The following is a 17,547-nucleotide window of genomic DNA, read 5'->3' as shown; positions in this document are numbered from 1 at the left end:
CCCCAGAGCCGCCTGCCTGGCCCCTTCTGCCGGTTCCTGCCGCGCGGGGCCTGGACCGTGCGGATCAGCCGAGCCCTGCGCCCGGAACCTCGGCACAGCCTCGGCCTCGCTGCCTTCTCCTCCAGCTGGCCCAAAGTAAGAGCTTCCCTGTTGAAGTCAGTAGAATTATGGGAAATGAAAGAGCAAAAAATAGCTCTTCCAAGTGTTGTACATGCATACGTCAATGGAGGCAATTCCCTCCAGCAGGCCGAAGGCTCCCCCATGGGTATAGCACTGCATAACACAGAGTCCAATTAAATACAAGAAACCTCTCTGCCTGTCAGGGGTTTTCTGCACTAGGCTGTTAATGGAAACATGGTTCATTGGGAAGGAACCCAAAAATCACAGACATCTAAGTTAAATACATTAAACTTCCAAGTACTTCTACTTACTGGCCGTGTCTTTGAGTAAATGCTTGGTCTTGATATGATTAAAAGAGGAGCTTTTGCAATAGCAAAAATATGATTTAACCACAGATACCTTTTTACACGGTTGTCTGTTTTGAAAGCCCCTCATGGTGCGCAGTAAAGCGGAGGTGCGATGCCCCTTCGGGATTTGGGCAGGCATTTGCCTCTTTTGGAATGGAGGATCCTAGTTACTACTATGTGCTTGTTTGTAATGCTCTGACAGATGGGCACTGATGGGGGTGTGGGTGCTGCTCAAGCTCAGAAGAACAAATCCCAAGCACTGCTCCTAAGAGCTCCTACGAGACCAAAGACCACCTGCAGATATGTAAGGAAATAATGACACGTACGGGTCAGCATGGTGGGCTGCTGTCATGGGGAATGACACCCTGTGCCAGCAGACTCAGGCCATGTAAATGAGGCTAGTGGTGCTGCATGATGGAAATGGCAGTGGCAGGGCTGCTAACACTCTCAGTTTTTGCTTTTATTCCGATATGTGACATCTCCCAAATCAATTATGAAGAAGTGAGCAAGTTAGAACGTTAAATAACATGTATCTTAATTTGTCATTAAATGAGTTTGGTGCCTGCGAAATGCATTGCACTGGCGCTGGCAGTGGCCTATAAATCTGAATTCTCCTCATCTGTGGGATGCATCTAACAGTACAGAATGTTGCACACATACTGCACATTTCCTCCCCCTGTACTTATCCCCAGGTCTTTGGAAGACAGAGGATACTTTTCTTTCTTTTTCTCTGTCCAGTCCGTTTCCGCTGTACTTAAGCTACAGGTGAAGGGATAAATTGTGTCAACTGCACTTCATGAAATTTAACAGAGAGTCTGTCCACTGCAAGCCAGGGCCATTCCTTATTTCTGACAAGCCCTAAGCAGTTGTATCTTGCTATTTAAGAAGTCAGTGAGCTGAGCAGTTTCCTTTAGTCACAGGAACTTCCACGCACTGATGTGGAAGCAGATGCTGCACATTGTATTCCTTTGTTGTCCTGCATACATCTGACAGAGTTTTTCTCTGAAGCTGAAGTACGCTAGTTTTTGTTTGGACTGTCTGTTCCATATCCATGTAAAGAATTCAGTAGTGGTGCTGTAAAATTGCTGGGATATTGGAATGATCAGTAATATCTAAGGCATAGTGCAAGCGTGGAAGAGCCAAAGATCAAACTATATCTACCGTGCAATGAGAACAGCAAGAAATTGTTTGCACTAGAAGATTGAGACGTATTTCACTGTCTGGTGTGCTCAAGTCAGTGTGAAGGCTCCAGAGGGAAGGCTGCAGTTTGCCACCTGTTGGCTTTTCCGGGTACGTCTCCACGGCGGAAAATGGCTGAAATGAACTTAGTCCTAACATAGAAAATTACTCATCGCATTTTAGCCTGGGGTGTGATTGCTGCGTGCACAGCAACCACTGAGTGTGGCACTTCATCTTTTCTACCGAGTATCAAGGCCAAATATAAATTCCTGTTCTCTTGTTTTATCTGATTCTATCTTGATTGACCTACTCAGTCTGATTTTTTTTAATTATTCCCAATTGGGGAAACAAAGGCACAGGGATTCCATTGAAGTCACACATGGAATAGATGGCAGAGCTAGAAAGAAAGCGCTGGTCTGCCTGCATCCTGTCCTGTACATGACACTTCACAGCAGATGTCTGTGGAAATCCACTCTGAAGCAAATATCCCCAGTGAGAAACAACTGCAGAGCCTCAACGCTATCTGGCTGGAGTGAGGATTTTTTTTCATGGACCTGACTCATCAGCAGCAAACACTGGAAATAAAGCCTCAGGAAAAAGGTGCCTCCAGGAAAAAACAGGGTATAGAAAAGCAACCTATTTTTAATACATGACATAATACCTATTGTGGAAGCCGCACAGCACAATTTACTGATGCACAGTGAAACCAAATGTAGATCAATGGTGCAGTGTGGGTACAACAGCAGTAAAAAGCGAGTTGTCACATGGTAGAGAACACAGGGGCACGGAAAGTGCTGACTGTCGTGAGCATTCATCATCAAACAATGTTCCTGTACATCTGTTTGTGCGTCGTGGGTTTGCCAGCTTGTATGCTCGGAATTAAGGATTTCTTCCAGCACTGTCTTGAGGTAGGCTGTGAGCCTGGAGAAGCCAAGTGTTGTAGAGCATTCGTTTTATTTGCCAGCCTGCGGCAAATTGCAAGGGCGGGCTTGACCCCGGCGGGAGGCAGGATGCATTGAGTATGAATTGCTTGTTGTCAAGGCTACAGGACAAGAGGGAAACTGCAGCCTTCCCAGTCTGCCCACAGCCCTTCAGCTGAGCCTGGAAGGGCTTTCTGCTGCCTGCGCCAGCAGGGGCTTCACAGCAGTTCTGTCCATGGGAGCTTGACTTCCTTTGGCTGAGCCAACACCAGTGATGGTGAAGAGGGTCTCACCCAGGGTCACTCTCAAGATCTGAATTTTCTTTCTCCACATTCCTGTGCTTGGTCCTGCTGGGTTGTTGTAGACAGTCTTTGGTAGCACCTCCCGAGTGTCTTCTAAGGCAGTAAGCTCCTGGTGATGGCTCCACGAGGCATACACTTCTGCCAACACTATATAAGTCTCTATGAATTGCTTTGTGTCAACAGTGAGGGTAAAAGTTAGCAAAATAGGGATTGTTTCTTCCCCATGTTTTCCAAAGCAATATGTGCTCTATTAAGTTGCGAAACAATTAGTATTTTTTTTTACCAATAAAGCCTTATGTAACACAATGTATTTGGGCATTGTTTACAAGTACATTTTTGCATGGCATATGCTGAAGCATGTCCCACATTTAAAAGTCTAGTGACTAGATTTGTCAATGGGTAGAGGATTGCAGAGCTGAGATCGCTGCTTTTAGGTGGGAGTGGCCAGCTGCTTCACTTCAGCAGTGAATTATATTTCTTCTTTCTGTGTTCAGTCTGCGTAGAGACGTGATGCACACTGTATGTGTCATGTGTACGCCTGTTGTGTACATTCATGCACATGGGAGTGTGCATTTTTATGATCCAGAAGTTATGTGCCATAACTACTCAATCCAAATTGTAGCCTTTTGTTAAAGTATTGAAAATCAGGCTGTGGAAAAGTCATAGTCTTGAAAAAAAGCTAACTATTGGCAAAAGATCTGAATTTTCCAGCTGAACTTTAACGTGTGGAGGTGTTCCTTTAATGTACACAGCTGTGCCCAGATGGGGCTGCTTTCTTTCCAGCAGCTTCCCGAGCCGTTTACTCAAGGTTTTTGTTTTTTCCTCTCATTACTTACAGTGCCTTTAGACTTATGGTAAAGAAGAGGCGGTTGTAGTTTCAGAGCTTTGCATTCCTCGCAGAGCTGTGCCTGTGTTTGCATGCAAAGCCATCGCCTCCCCTCCAACTATTTTAATCATTTCAGAAAGGGTGGGTCATCAGGCATTTGGCAGCGGGCTCCTTTTATATAGCTGAGGTGGAGTCAGCCAATGACCTGCAAGCCTGGAAAATTTTGCAGGGCAGTTTCGCTGGACGGCTTTGCAGAGCTGTGCCATTTGAATTTCAGCACAGACATCCACACGCTGTGCTCTCGATTTCTGGCGCGTGTCCCAGCGCAGAGTTTAGCTGAGGCTTGGGTTTAGTTTTCCCTCCTCTCTCTCCCTGTAGTGACAGCTTCTCCGGGCTTTGCTAGCCAGGACTCCCAAGCGATCATGGAGGATACTACTTTGCAAATTATCGAACCACCAACTGCTTCTGAGGCCTCTGAGGAGCAAGTCCCTGAAGAACCCATCAAATCAGATCAGATCAATGGTGTGATGGTGCTGACCCTTCTGGACAAGATCATTGGAGCAGTGGATCAGATCCAGCTGACCCAAACACAGCTGGAGGAGAGACAGCAAGAGATGGATAGCGCAGTGATCAGCATCCAAGGAGAATTAACCAAGCTGACAAAGGCACACACCACCACCAGCAACACCGTGAACAAGATGCTGGAAAAAGTGCGCAAGGTGAGCGTCAATGTGAAAACCGTTCGGCAGAACCTGGAAAAGCAAGCTGGGCAGATAAAGAAGCTAGAGGCCAACGAAGCGGAGCTCCTGAAACGCAGAAACTTCAAAGTCATGATCTACCAGGTAAGGAGCTATTTCACAACTACTTTATGTCCTGTTAGTGGGTGTTTTCCTTGCTAAGGGTTCTGTCACACTGCATAGTCGGTCCATTACTCTCCCAAACTCCCCTGACTGCCTGGCGGTCCAAATTGAGGCGGGTCAGAGGTAGCTTTCTCATTCATAATTTAACATTATCTATGTGTTCGGAGACAAGGATTGATCAAGTTGCTGCATTTAACAGGAATTGTAACGGAGATAGTGAGAGTGGCCCTAAGCACTCATTGCAATGGATCAGAAGTATTAAAATAACTTGATTTTACTGCTTAGCTAAAAAAAGAACAAGAATGCACTGGGTTGTGGTAGGGGGTATTGTAAATCTGTCTGCCAATGTCTTTTCTACTGAGAGGCAACGTGTATTGCTACGTGGAGAGCGATAATATTTCAGATTTGTGACATGCATCCGATAACAACAAGAGTCAGTAACCCCAGCATCGGAGGTAATCTCACTGACTAGGACAAATAGAGACATTAGAGAAATACAGAACAGCCCCTTGAGCGCATTAGTAGTCGGGTCTGCCTTTGCCGTTGTGCTTGTACAGATTTCCACATTCTTTTCTCTGCAACCTGCAGGGCTTGAATCTTCTAGTTGTCTGGTTTCAATAACAGCTTTGGTTTGCTTGATGTTCAATCCCTGCGCTAAGCTTGGATTTTTCCTTTGATATTAAACAAGAAGAAGGAGAGGAATATGCTTCTATCAGTTTTCCTTTCTGGAGTTAGTCTTCCTTATCAGAGCAAACTCTTATATTGGGCCACGGAAGAAAAGTGAGTGAAATAGTTAATGATTCAGTTAGAACCCTGTGGGTTAATAATAGACAGCGTCAGGGACAAATAGAGAAGCATCTAGTGCTGATCACAGGAAGAGAGAGAAGAAAAACAGAACAAAAGGGAAAACGCTTCTTACTACAGGGTTTGAAGGGAGAGCTGATCATAATAGGCTCAGGAATCTAACAAGTACGGGGGCCTGTGTAACTCTCTGATTCAGAGCTTAAGCATTTGTAGTTTTATCATGCCTGAAAGGCTGAAATATTCGAGCCTATTCAGATCATACGGGCAACCTAACCAGTTACATATATATATTTATTACAAGCTCTTTGTATCAGGCTTTTGGAGGAGGATGGATCTATCCATGGAAAAATAAAATAGAACTCTAAATATACTGCAGAAGCAACAAACATTGCAAAATGAGAAGAGTGAAGGGAATTGTTTAAACATAACGTTCCCCGTGGGTTACGGAAATAGGTAGGAAGTTGGCAAGCTTCTAGGTCCTTTGGAAGCATCCTAAACATTGGCAGATTGTCATTTTGTGAGCTGTTCATTTTGTTTTGCTGTTGCTTATGAATATTGAGTAGAGTTTCTCTTTGACTATGAAAAAGCAATCCCGCTTCTAAAGGAAATCAGGGGCAATACTGTTGCTGGTGTGACGAGGACAGAACAGCCTCTGAGTGAATCAATTGACAGGGGACTACGGCAGGGATTTTGTGAATCATGAAGATATTAGGATAAAAAAAAGAATGATTTGTAATTCAGAACAATTTCCCAGCATGGACTTTAGTCTGATTTGACTGTGAGGCCACAGAGCACGAGTGAGAAATTCTCCGGGTTTGCTTCATGTGAAATGGAGCCTTTTGCGCCCTCATGGAAATCCTCGCACTTCTGCAGGAAGCCTGAGTAGACCTTGCACAGAGGGTAAGGATCCGGTTCTGGGCAGGCCGAAGGTGTGGCAGCAAGCGTGCAGGCTTGTGACGGGCACTGCTAAGGCAAATGAAGGAGGAGAGACTCTTAAACTGAAAAACAAAATCCATGATGGGCTTTTGATGTTTGAATACTAGAAAGAAATAGGCAATAATAATATTAATGTGCCTGAGTAACAAATACTTTTATCGAGAATACTCTTGGGCTGCATTACTGTGGCAAAGACAGACCCATACAATGAGAACTTGACTGCCAGACATGGACCACAGGGAATCTCCTGGAAGGATTGGGTATATTTTTGCAGTCCTCTGCAATAGTGTCATATGATGGAAACATAGTTTTTTGGTCAACAGAGAATGTTTCTAAATTATATCAATCTACAGTCTGTCTCAGAGCTACATTAATTATTATTTCTCATATAGAAAACAGGGTTGCTTAATAGTTGCATTATTCTGTAGATTGCACTCTGTAAAAACGTCATCATGTAATTTTCAATGTACAAAAACCTGAATTGTATGGCTTGGTGTAAGGAAAAATTATCTGTCGTATATAGAAGTCTCCCTTATTTGTGGACACCTTTTATTCTGAAGAAGTTAAACATTTTGGGGGGATCTCGGAAGTGTTACTTTTGGCTTTGGGGGTTTTTATTCTGCTTTGTTTTTTCCTGGGAGGGACAGGATTTTTAGTTTGTGTCTTACTGTAATTATGGAGATGCCATTCTTCAGAAATTCCTAACACAGGCTGACTGTGGGAATTGCGCAGCAGATTTGCAAAAACATCAGGTTACAGTTTTGTGTCCCGATTTATTCATGTGAATATTTTATCACAGTCAGTAATTCTAGGCACATCAACGACAAGAGTGGTACTTCATCTGAGATTATGCAAAACAGATAATGCTAACATGTTTAAAGAATAAAAGTCTATACAGAAAGAAGTGATATTTTTGTGTGTACATTGTAAAGGATTTATCAAATCAAGGATGATGTTCAGCTGCTTTACTGATATTGAACAATACTATTTGTTGCAAGAAGCCTTGTTTTCCTGCTGGATTACCCGTTCACTAATATTCTTCTGTGTTTCAGTATTAATAATCATGACATTTTAAAAAAATGTATCAAGAGTCTATAAAACCAAAACTTTATGATGGGCTCCACCCTGGGAGTTTAAATGAGGAAAATTCACTGTGTTTTCCTAACTGTGTCTATCACTAAAAAAAAAAAAAAAAATTACAAAATAACTCTTGTCTAATTCAGTGTTTCACTTCTCAAGACCCACCACCTATCAAAGTTTATCTTAGATACTTTCTTGATAATTAATTTATTGATTAATTAATTTTGTGATGGTGAGCGACATTATTACTACTTTCTAACTCAGAAAAAGCTGCCTTTGGAAAGCTGTGATTAATTTTCCTTTGCAATTGCATTTTCAGTTGCTCTGGCTAAAAATGCAAGGATTTATTAGTCTTTTCTGTTGGAGAACAAGAGACAAACTCATCTTAAGAGACATAAAATATTACATACAACCAGCGGCGGCTATTTTCAAGCAAGATAGCTGAGTAAAACAGTAGTTGTGCTCTATGGGGATTTAATATTGCATGATTCTGTGGTTTGAAGAAATAAAAGGAGGTAAAAATGAATCAGCTCTTTACCGGTTGTAGATGTTTGATTATTCTCTCAGTGTTGAATACTGAGTCTCCAGCAGTTACGGAGGGACTATTTCAGGAGTGCAAATAAGACCTTTTGGCACCTTGGGAGAAGAGGTCAAACTACCTGCGAGAGTTGTATTTTGCTAGCTGTTAGATTACGAGGAAATGAAAATCAAATTTTACTCAAGGAAAGCTTGACCTGTCGAGAAGAGCCTAAAGCACATCTGCCTGCTTAGTTTCAAACTTTGGGGGAGAAAGTGCAGAACTGAAAATCACTTCCACTGGGGCTGGCTAAGGGCAAAACATTAAGCAGAATGTTTACGGGCCATTACTCGCAGTCACGTATATACGTGCGCAAGCTTTCTCACTTGCTCACTCTCTCAAATACACTTTTACTTGATTTTGCCAGGAGCTGGTCTTATTTCTACCGAGGTAAGAGTTTTTGTGCCGACTTAATGTAGGGAATTAGATCGATTCTTGAGAATAAAATTTGAAAAAAACAACCCCCCTCCAAATTACCACATCTTTTTGTTTTGAAAAAGAGCCTACCAAAACCAAAGGTGACAGACTTTTGACAAGCTGCTGTGTAAACAGAAGTTCAGTACTCTTACCGTAAACAGGACTTGCCTTCCTAAAAAGTCTGATGTCAAATGACTACGTGCACTTATTAGCAGCCCATGGGAACACAGCTCCTCAGTGCTTCCTTTGTGCTCTCTGCCCTGGGCTCCTGTCCTTCAGAGAAATTAGGACACCAACAAATTTGGTTAGAGTGGTTGCTAATAAAAACAAACTAAGGTGACTTCATCCCAAATCTCCTGGTTTTAGGATACAAGAATCTGGGGCTGTTTACTACAGTTCTTGATTAAGTAATGGATGTCCCATGCAAAATGCTACTGCTCTAAAACCAGACAGCGTGCCGCTTTCATCTGAAGAGCGGCACGTGTCAGCGCTTACGTAAGCACGGCATTTTTCCTCCAAACATTTTTCAACAATTAAACTTATTTTTGCAAATGTCAAAGGCCTGATTTTCTTACAGCCAGACATCCGAATGCTTGCAGCGTGCAGCACACATACTGAATGTTGAATTTCTAAAATGTGCTGGTCCTTTATTTTGAGGCTTATGTGGGCGCTGGAGCTCGAGGGAAGTCTGGCTCGTGATGTGCGGCATTGTTTGTTTGAAAGAGAGCAGCCTTTGTCAAAGGTGTGTGGACGGGCTGCTCTCCACGCTGTCAGATTTGGGGGCTCCCGTGGGGCTCCTCTGCTCTACAGGTGACTCCAGTGGCTGCTCAGAGCTCACGAGACGTGGAGTTTCTCTGGGAAGGGCCAGGCGGTTATGAGAGCAGGATAGAACACGAACCTCAGCTGTACAATGTGTAGGGTAGGTAGGGCTGGATGAGGAAATATAAATAGCACAGCTTGGCTTTTGTGCCTTGAGTGGGCCTTATACGGACGAGAGCAACAAGATTGTCGATCGTGGGGAGGAGGGATGAGTTTCAAACCCACATGTTAACGCGATAGATTCAGAGTCCAGACCTGAACTGCCTCATTTTTAGGTCTGTGCTCCTCAAAGCAGAGCGTTGAAAAGAACATGAGCTCGGGGGTCTGATGAGAAGCATGAGGCAGGGAGCACAGGGCGTACAAACCCACGGACCACAGCCGCCGCACCCACCGCTCTTGGGCTGTAGCCTTTCTCCACCTCCTAAATAGCATGTCAGCTGCCCCGAGCTATGGTTTTGTTTCAAATTAATCATTCTGAAACAAAAACCTTGTGAGTCTAATGACAGCAGAGGGTTCATGAGAGCCAGCATTATCTGCAGTCCCAAAGAACAGCCTGTGTGGGTTACATGCCTTGGATTCAGTGCAGCTCGCCTAACTACAAGCGTTAAAGAATAAATACAAATTTCAAATAAAATTTGAATTATAGTACTGGGGATAGGCATGGGCACTAGGCACCCACGTTACGCTTTTCCTGCAAGACCAGTTGGCTCCGTGTGCTTAGGAGCGCTCTGCGCTTGAACTTGAGTCCCTCTCTGGATCCGGAGCAGCACTCTATGTAGCATTTTTTCCCAGTGGTTCACTGCAGAGATTTGCACTGCAGCAGCCAGTGGGTTTTGTATTTATTTTCTGATAATACTTAAAAATAAAAGGCTGGTTTCCTTTTGCTATGAATCCACTGAAAAGCAGCTCCCTTTGTAGCCATTTCCCCAGTTCCAGCAGACAATTACTGAGAGCTCCTTGCTGGTGGGTTTGTGCATCAGCAACCTGCCAAATCCCAAGAAACACCTCCTCCAGTGGCAGTTCTGGTGTGGTTGATGGGGACAGAGTATTCCTCTGGTGCTGGATTTGCTTTTGCTTTATTTTATTCTGTTCTTAAAAGAAATACCAAAGAGAATTAATCATGAAGCCTTTATTAAAAACCACAAAAAATCTGAATCATACAAACTGATACTCATTAATTAAGAGTTAATATTGTTTGTCTCTGTTCCTTTGTCTTTTTTGCTGGAATAGAGGGGTCTCAGCCCAGAAAGCTATTGTATCTTCCCTTCTGTTCTCCTGCTTTTGGCCACAGAAGTAGCAAAATTAGAGGTGAAAAAATGCTGTCCTAGGGGAAGGAGAGAATACCGTTCGACTCATTTCCTTCAGGCTGCAGTGCTGAATTCTCCATTCATTGTAAGGGGCACCATGTTAACATCGGATGTGCAAAGAATACTTCATATTCTCTGCACATTACTGAATTATAAGAGTCTCAATATAATAATTCACAGGAGACTGGCCTTTAAAAAATTTCAGGATGTTAATAGCTCTCAATTCCAGGATTTTTCTTAGTGCGGATTATCAGTCTTTCTACCAAAAGACAGCTCTGGAGCATGGATTTCTCTGTTGCAGCTTGGAATCAACTGCATTAATATTTCATTGCTCAGGTATTATTTATAAGCAGTTTGTGCCAGGACTGTGTATTTTGCTGACATCCTTTCAGCATTATAGTTAGATACTGAGCTGTGCAGCAATAAGTTGTCTCAGAGCAAAGGGCCAGAGGCTGCTTGGCCAGCTGGGATAGGGTTAGATCGGGCGATTAACGGCTTGTGAAAATAAACCCAAAGGTAATATTCCTTCTGATCACATATTCCTCTTTCAGGCCTCTCTTGTGCCTATCAGCAGTGGATCTAAGCATCCGTCATGATATCTGTGTGATGCCAGTGAGGCCACTGCACACGGGAGTATAATGCAGGGCAGAATTTGCCGGCTGTGCTCACTGGGCAGGTGGCTGGAGTGTTCTTCAGTGAGATCGTGGCTCATTTTCCCCTTTGTAAGCTAGATATGAGCCCTCAGCAAACGTAAATTAACCCATCATGGACACAGAGCGGGAAAAACTCTCCGAGGCCACATGTAACCCAGGTTGCAGGCCTGGGATTAGAAACCAAAGAATTCAAGAAGCCAAATGGTGTTCAGACCATGCCTCTCTGGAAAGGCACAGTCCCATTACTCTCCAGCGTTCCCTGGGTGGGAATTTTGACTGGTAGATGGCAAAAGCTGCTTAGTGTTGTATGCGCTGCAGAGCACTGGAAGGGTGTGAGCATCGTGGGAGAAGTGGTACTCCTGCGTATTATCTCCATTTCTCCCGTTTTGTTTGCTTGCATGCTTTTATGTTAATGCAAACACTCTGTAGTTGGCATGTGTCCCTCTGTGTCCTTCAGCATTGCTCACAAGGCGGGCACTGAGCGGCTGTGGTGACTCACTGCGCGCTGTCACCCCGTCTCAGCTCCAGACAAGGCACGCAGTTTCTGCCGGGCACAGGAGGAGTGAGCAACCACTCTCAGGCTAACAGAGACATTTTTCCAAAGAACGTACTGCTTGATCTGGGCACAGATTTGGTGAAATTGAGGGCTGTTCCTGTATCTTCGCTGAAGCTGCTTCTTGCTACGCTACCCAGAAGTGTGATGTGCTGTCCCTATCTAAGTAATGAGTAGAGAACTATGCAGTCTCCACTCTCTGATGTATGTGATGCGTCTGTGACCCACATAAAGCATGGCAATGACTCATAAGCTTGTTGGCAATATGCTTAGCCCTCTTTTATCCTGTTTGGGATAATGTTGTCCTCTTGATTCTGGAAGATCTTCTACAACTTACAAACTGCCTGAAGAATTGTGGGTCCACTGTCCAGCTGCAAGATAAGACAAAGGCCAGAAACAAAGATGCTCAGTGTTGGGGGGGGAGGGAGGGGAATCAAACATTTAGAACAAAAAGTCTCAGGATGTTTAGTCTATAGCTTTCTGTGAGGATGCAAATGGCAGTATCAGCACGGATCTATCTGCAAATCATCTGCAATGCAAACTCCATCTTTACTGGTTTGCTGTTCAGGATTAGCTCTGGAGTTACTAATCAGTTGAGACAGGTTTATCTGGGAGGAGCAGTTCTGAGAGCAAAGCCAGTTGTACAAACAGACTGATAACAGGAACAAAACTTTTTTCTGCTGTCAGAGGGGAAAAAAAGCACCTTTTCATTCTGCAATCTATTTACTTCTCTGTTTCCTACAGCCCTGCCTTTCTTCAGACTCATTGTTAGGCAAAAGCACTTTTCCAAACACAGCCTCCTCCTCTCCCCGTGCCGTTCCTCCCTTGGCTTTCACCATCAGATTTGAACTAGCTCCAGTGCCTGTACTGTGCTGCTCATTCTCACCAGCTAATGAAGAAGATACAGCCTTTGAGGACATAGCTTCCAGGACATAGAATAACTAGATGTGCCTGATAGAAAAAAGTGCCACGAAGGTTGCACAATACACAAAATTACAGAGCGTAGAAGGAGTTTTGCTAGTCAGGGAGATACTACTTGAGAATGAACTAGTTTATCCCTTTAACATTTACCTAATCTCAACCTATTTTGCTTTTTCCCCTCATATTTTACATCTTTTCCTTTGTCTCAGCAGTATTCTTCTGGAGACTTCTTACTGCAGGGTTCAGTAACCTTGTCTTCAAGGAGTCGAGGCTCCTCTTTTTATGGACCTCTTGGCACTACTGGAGATAAAATCTGTCTGATCTTTGGAACGTAAGAGTCGAGGCCATGCCTGTTGCATATGGAGGGGTTAATTTTATATGCCAGCTGCTGCTAGGGGTGCTGAGTAGCCACCCCCTGTCCTCAGGGTGTGTTTAGCAGAAGAGAGAGGTTTTGATTTTGAGGTGAGCATGTTTGCTGTGTCACTGGGTAAAGACGTCTGTAAGCTACTGGGTATTATCCAGCATTGGTTTAGGGTATGGTCAGTACGCTGACAAAACCAATGGATGGAGTTCTGGAATCATACCCGTCTGTTTCGATCTCTCCAGCTTGTGTATTTGAATTAATAAACATAGGTTTTTAAAATCACCATCTTTTCATAATCTTAAACATACAAGTAAACTCTGCTTTCAGCTACACCACAGAAATCGGAGGTATCTCCAGAATAGCTGACATCAAATCAGTCTGTGAACAGCAGTGTGAAAAGAGAGCAGAATCTGGCCCTACGGCAGTGTTCAACATAGATGTGCCTGAAATCACAGAAGGGATTCTGCATCTTCTAGGACCTGCTGTAAATTAGAGAAGGACACTCTTCCTTCTAATAAATCTTTGCTGTCTTTTTTGTCAAATTTTGCTACCTGGCTTCTCCCTTTACTAAATCATACCCCTGTGCCTTTTCTCTCTGCCTGTTCTCATGCTAATCCAGATTACTTTGTTGGCGATGTTCCTGATCAGATTCCCAGCGGGGACAGGTAAGTTTTTCCATTGTGATTCCTTTCCGCCGGCCATTGAAATGCAGTTTTCCTCGTCTTAGCCTGAGAAGATCCAGAGTGTGCGCTTTGAGTCTTCGCCAGGGACTGCCCTCTGAGCCGTCTCCAGGAACGGTTCCCTCTGCCCGCGCTGCGGAAAGTGCCATGGCCCAAATCAGCAGAAGACATGCGAGGAGGCAGCAGTTTAGGGCCTCAGAAGGACTACCCCCTGAAGATCACTTTGAACCTCTTCTGAAACTCTGAAAGCTGCTGATTCCAGAGCCTTTGCCTCTCTGCCTGCTTGTGGCTGCTGCAAGCCTTCAGACCTGCAAGGCTGATCTTTCAGCTGGCAGAAATGCCTCCGCTTGTTGACTAATCTGCTTGCTGCTTGCTGCACGCTGCTGCCCTAGTTATAATGGAGGGTGAGGAGCTGTGATTTTCTCGCAGGCGTTACGGGACTTGTTGTGCGCTACCTCTGTGGTCTGGGAGGGAGGAAATGCTGTATGGCTTGCATGAAGGGCTAGCAGCCAGGAGCAGTTGGCTCTGCTGGCGTCTCTGCTGTGACTGGGCAAATCCTACCTGTTTTCTGAGCCTCAGTTTCTCCCTCTGAAATACAGACCTGATAATACCTGCCTCCTCAGGCTTCTTGTAAGGTTTAGTTTACAAGTGTTTGTGAAATGGTTTGAAGTTCTTGTTTTAAATAGATAAAAGACAGGCAGAGAGCACAAACTATGTGACGTAAAATTCCAGTTGACTCAGGTAGGCGCTGCAGCACCCATTTCTCTTCAGCGGCAGCACCCCACTGCTGTTCACTAGGAGCTAGGCTCCTGCACACAGACTGGAACCAGTTAGCTGCTGTTTATCTAACGCTTATCTCATGTCACAAGGGCCACTGGTAACAGCACAGTGCCCTGTTAGCCTTCCTCTTATTGTGTAGCTACTGGAGAAAATACCTTAAGCTCCAGCTGCCTGCACTTTGGGGTGTCACCCGGTGGTGTGTGTGCAGCGCTGTCCGGTGGGAATGGCCATGTCGGTTGGTGGACAGGACTCCCCCAGGAGCCGGGTGAAGGTGGACTCAGCCCGGGAATCAAGGTCTCTGGGGGAAGCTGCCAGGGAAAACTTCTCCTTTTCAAGGGGAGTGACAAGATTTTTAAAAAAGGCAGTTGTTGTGATATAGCAGGAGAGTCTGATAGCAAATAGAATCTCCACAGGAAAAGTCTGTTCCAACAAGGCACTGGGGAAGAAAGCACAGCCCTCCACTTTTCTGCGCAGGGCCTCTTTACGTCCCTGGCTGTGGGTGCTTATCAGGTGTGTTGCTGTTACTCAAGAATAACTGAATCCTCCTTCCCATGACACTGATGGAAGGTCAGCACAGAAAAGCATCCTCTAAGCACTGGCAGAGCAAAATGGTCACTGTGGCAATGGGAGTGCAGAACATTTTCTTCTCTGGCAGGGCTCAATCTGACCTGGAAGGCTGTCTTCTGCCCAGATGCTTTTAATCCTCCCTCAGCCTCCCCCCAGCCCAGAGTTTGTCTGATAAGCCCCGGGTGGGCAGAGGAAGGGCTGGCATGGTGCAGGAGGTGCAGCAAGCTCCGGCTCACCCAGCAGCAGCCGGGATCAGCTTTTTGGTCATAGCAGAGCCTGGGGATGTGAGCTGGTCATGTTCTGCATGTTACGGCTGCATGTCAACCAAACTCAACTGTTTGTGTTGTTGCAATTCTGTAAAAATAACTGAACGAAATGAATTACAGATGTGATTAGCATGCGCGTGTGAAAAATCCTCCATTAAACCTTCAAACTGGAGATCGGAGTGGCTGGGAGTTCTGGGACTCTGTTTTTTACACGCTGACAATAAGAGCCTCTTCAAGAGCAATCCAGGAGCCCTTCTTGAATTTTGGGAATGTTCCCCAGATTTGCTGGTGATTCTGCACTGCTTGAAGAGCTCTGCGAGGCTGGGAATGCAGCTCAGCTTTGTGTCTCATTGGCCTTTTATATGACAGGGGAAGTGTTTACATGTGTTGTAGCAACCAGGCGGTGTGTACATGACCATTCGGGGCTGCCTGGGTGACTCACTGCAAGGGAACTTGGGCTCGAAAACAACGTCAGATAAAAAGCCCACTTAGTGCAGCAAGGCAGAGGCCGGTCTGCCCGGTAGATCTAACAGCTCTGAATTGTTTGAAGTAGGAGGAATACCGAGCAGCCCAGCACCCCGTCAGCTGGCAGCCAGCTGCCTTCGATGCTGGGCACAGGGCTGGGGCCCCTCCAGGCACCCACAAGGTCTGCAGGCCGTCGGGCTGCCAGTCCTATCGGCTCTGCCAGCGGGAGGGAGCTTCCCGAAGTAAACTGCTTCCCCGGGGAGGTCTGTGCCGAAGGGACAGCACAGCTGTAATTGTCAGATTGTGAAATGGGCTGGGGGTTGGCACACTGTAAATGGGTAAAAGAAAAGTAGAACTTGAATCGGAGCTGAACCTTTCTGTGAAGCACATCAGATGGCAGCGAGCTCAGTCCCAGCACACACGCAGATGCCGCCTGTCCTTCTGCTGGGCATAGCTGTGCTTTGTGCACAGAGCAGGAAGATTTTTCTTCTGCTGGTATAAAAATCTTCTGAGAAATCTTGTTTACCCGCTGTCTTTGTGCCAGCTGGATTCAAGCTGTCTTAGAGAACAGAACTGGTTTGCGTCCGCTGACTGGGAGCCAGGGTTTGAACACCCCAACAGGCAGGGATGCCAAGACCCAGGATTTTGGACTCACCCATTTCAAGGGTCAGTGTTTTCCCAGTAAAAATAGAGTAGTTGGAATGCCTGGTGTTAAAAATGTGGCTCATCTGGATGAGTCATGAGTGAAATAAAGTACACAGACCATAGTGCCTTGCCCAGAGGAGGGATTTGTGTAGCAGCCACCCATAGACTCGGGATGGTTCTTGATTGTTCCAGCAAGGTCCCATGGTCCTCCACCGCAGGTAGACGTGGCTGTGTCTGCAGGCACGTTCTGCCCACACCGGGCAGCTCCCCTTCCCCATGGGAGAAACACCTCTCAAGCAGGGAAGAGGAAGTCCTTGCTGGCATTTGGACACTGCCTGGGTGCGGGTCGGGAGCTACACGTGAGGGATGCTCAGCAGCAACGTGCTCGTCCCCATTAAGACGTGCCAGAGCTGTTGGTTGTTCTTGCACCAGCTGTCCTGTGCATAAGCCAGAGCCTGCCAAACCAGCAGGAACGCTCCCTAGGTGCAGGTGGGCTTTGAGTCAGGAAAGTGACCCACGGCACACAGTGCTGAAAATCCACCAGCTGTCCTCCAGCTGGTTATCTACAGCTTGGATAAGCAATAGGATTGAAGAAGAGTCAGGGGAAAAAAATGCAGGAATTACACCAGGCATAGGAAAGAGAGACGCACTGGCTGGGGGCCCTGGGCTGGCCTGATGGCCCTGTGGCGGGCATGTCACCCGCGGTCACCCTGGCCCTGTGGGAAAGGGGACGGGTGAAGATTGCAAAGGTTTCCCAAGTGCAGCTGGAGAAAAGCTCTAGGAAACAGTTTCGAGGGGGGAGGTCGGATTTGTAGGCATCCTTACTTATGGGAATAGCTTCGTTCTCACTTTGCCTCTGTGTTTGAGCAATGAGGGTGCCTCCTGAAAGAGGCGTGAGGAGAGTCTCAAGTCCATGAGCGCCGCTGGGCTGGGGCTAGGGCAGCTGCCTGCGGGGATGGTACACGGGACAGCAGAAGTGTGGGTCTGTACAGAAGTGCAGTGGGAGTTAGGATCAAACAGCCAGGCAATTGCTATTCTCAGGATTAAGTGGCAGGGATTACAGAGAGCTGCACCGTCACCCTACCAGGGTTGCTCCAGCTGTCCCGTGTAGCAGGAGCTGCTGCTGGCCATGTCTTCACAATTGTGAGGAAAGAGTTGC

At 45.8% G+C, this 17,547-nt stretch overlaps 1 protein-coding gene across 1 annotated transcript; it reads left to right on the top strand.

Moving 5' to 3' along the window:
• The first annotated feature begins 3,938 nt into the window (after nucleotides 1-3,938).
• On the top strand, nucleotides 3,939-14,040 carry LOC104073710 (polymerase I and transcript release factor-like). The gene is made up of 2 exons (XM_009573585.1): nucleotides 3,939-4,536; nucleotides 13,713-14,040. The coding sequence occupies exons 1-2, from the start codon at nucleotides 4,117-4,119 to the stop codon at nucleotides 13,764-13,766; spliced, it is 474 nt and encodes a 157-aa protein (XP_009571880.1). The 5' UTR covers nucleotides 3,939-4,116; the 3' UTR covers nucleotides 13,767-14,040.
• Nucleotides 14,041-17,547: the final 3,507 nt, after the last annotated feature.

This window comes from Fulmarus glacialis, unplaced genomic scaffold (genome assembly GCF_000690835.1).
Source record: "Fulmarus glacialis isolate BGI_N327 unplaced genomic scaffold, ASM69083v1 scaffold36712, whole genome shotgun sequence".
Classification (NCBI taxonomy): Eukaryota; Metazoa; Chordata; class Aves; order Procellariiformes; family Procellariidae; genus Fulmarus; species Fulmarus glacialis.
This window is presented reverse-complemented; position numbering and strand designations above follow the sequence as displayed.

Excerpts from the sequence above, each read along its gene's own strand:
- LOC104073710 (XM_009573585.1), top strand. The coding sequence starts at position 4,117 with ATGGAGGATACTACTTTGCAAATTATCGAACCACCAACTGCTTCTGAG. Across the intron at positions 4,537-13,712 it reads TCAAAGTCATGATCTACCAG|CCTGAGAAGATCCAGAGTGT; the intron begins GTAAGGAGCTAT and ends TCCTCGTCTTAG.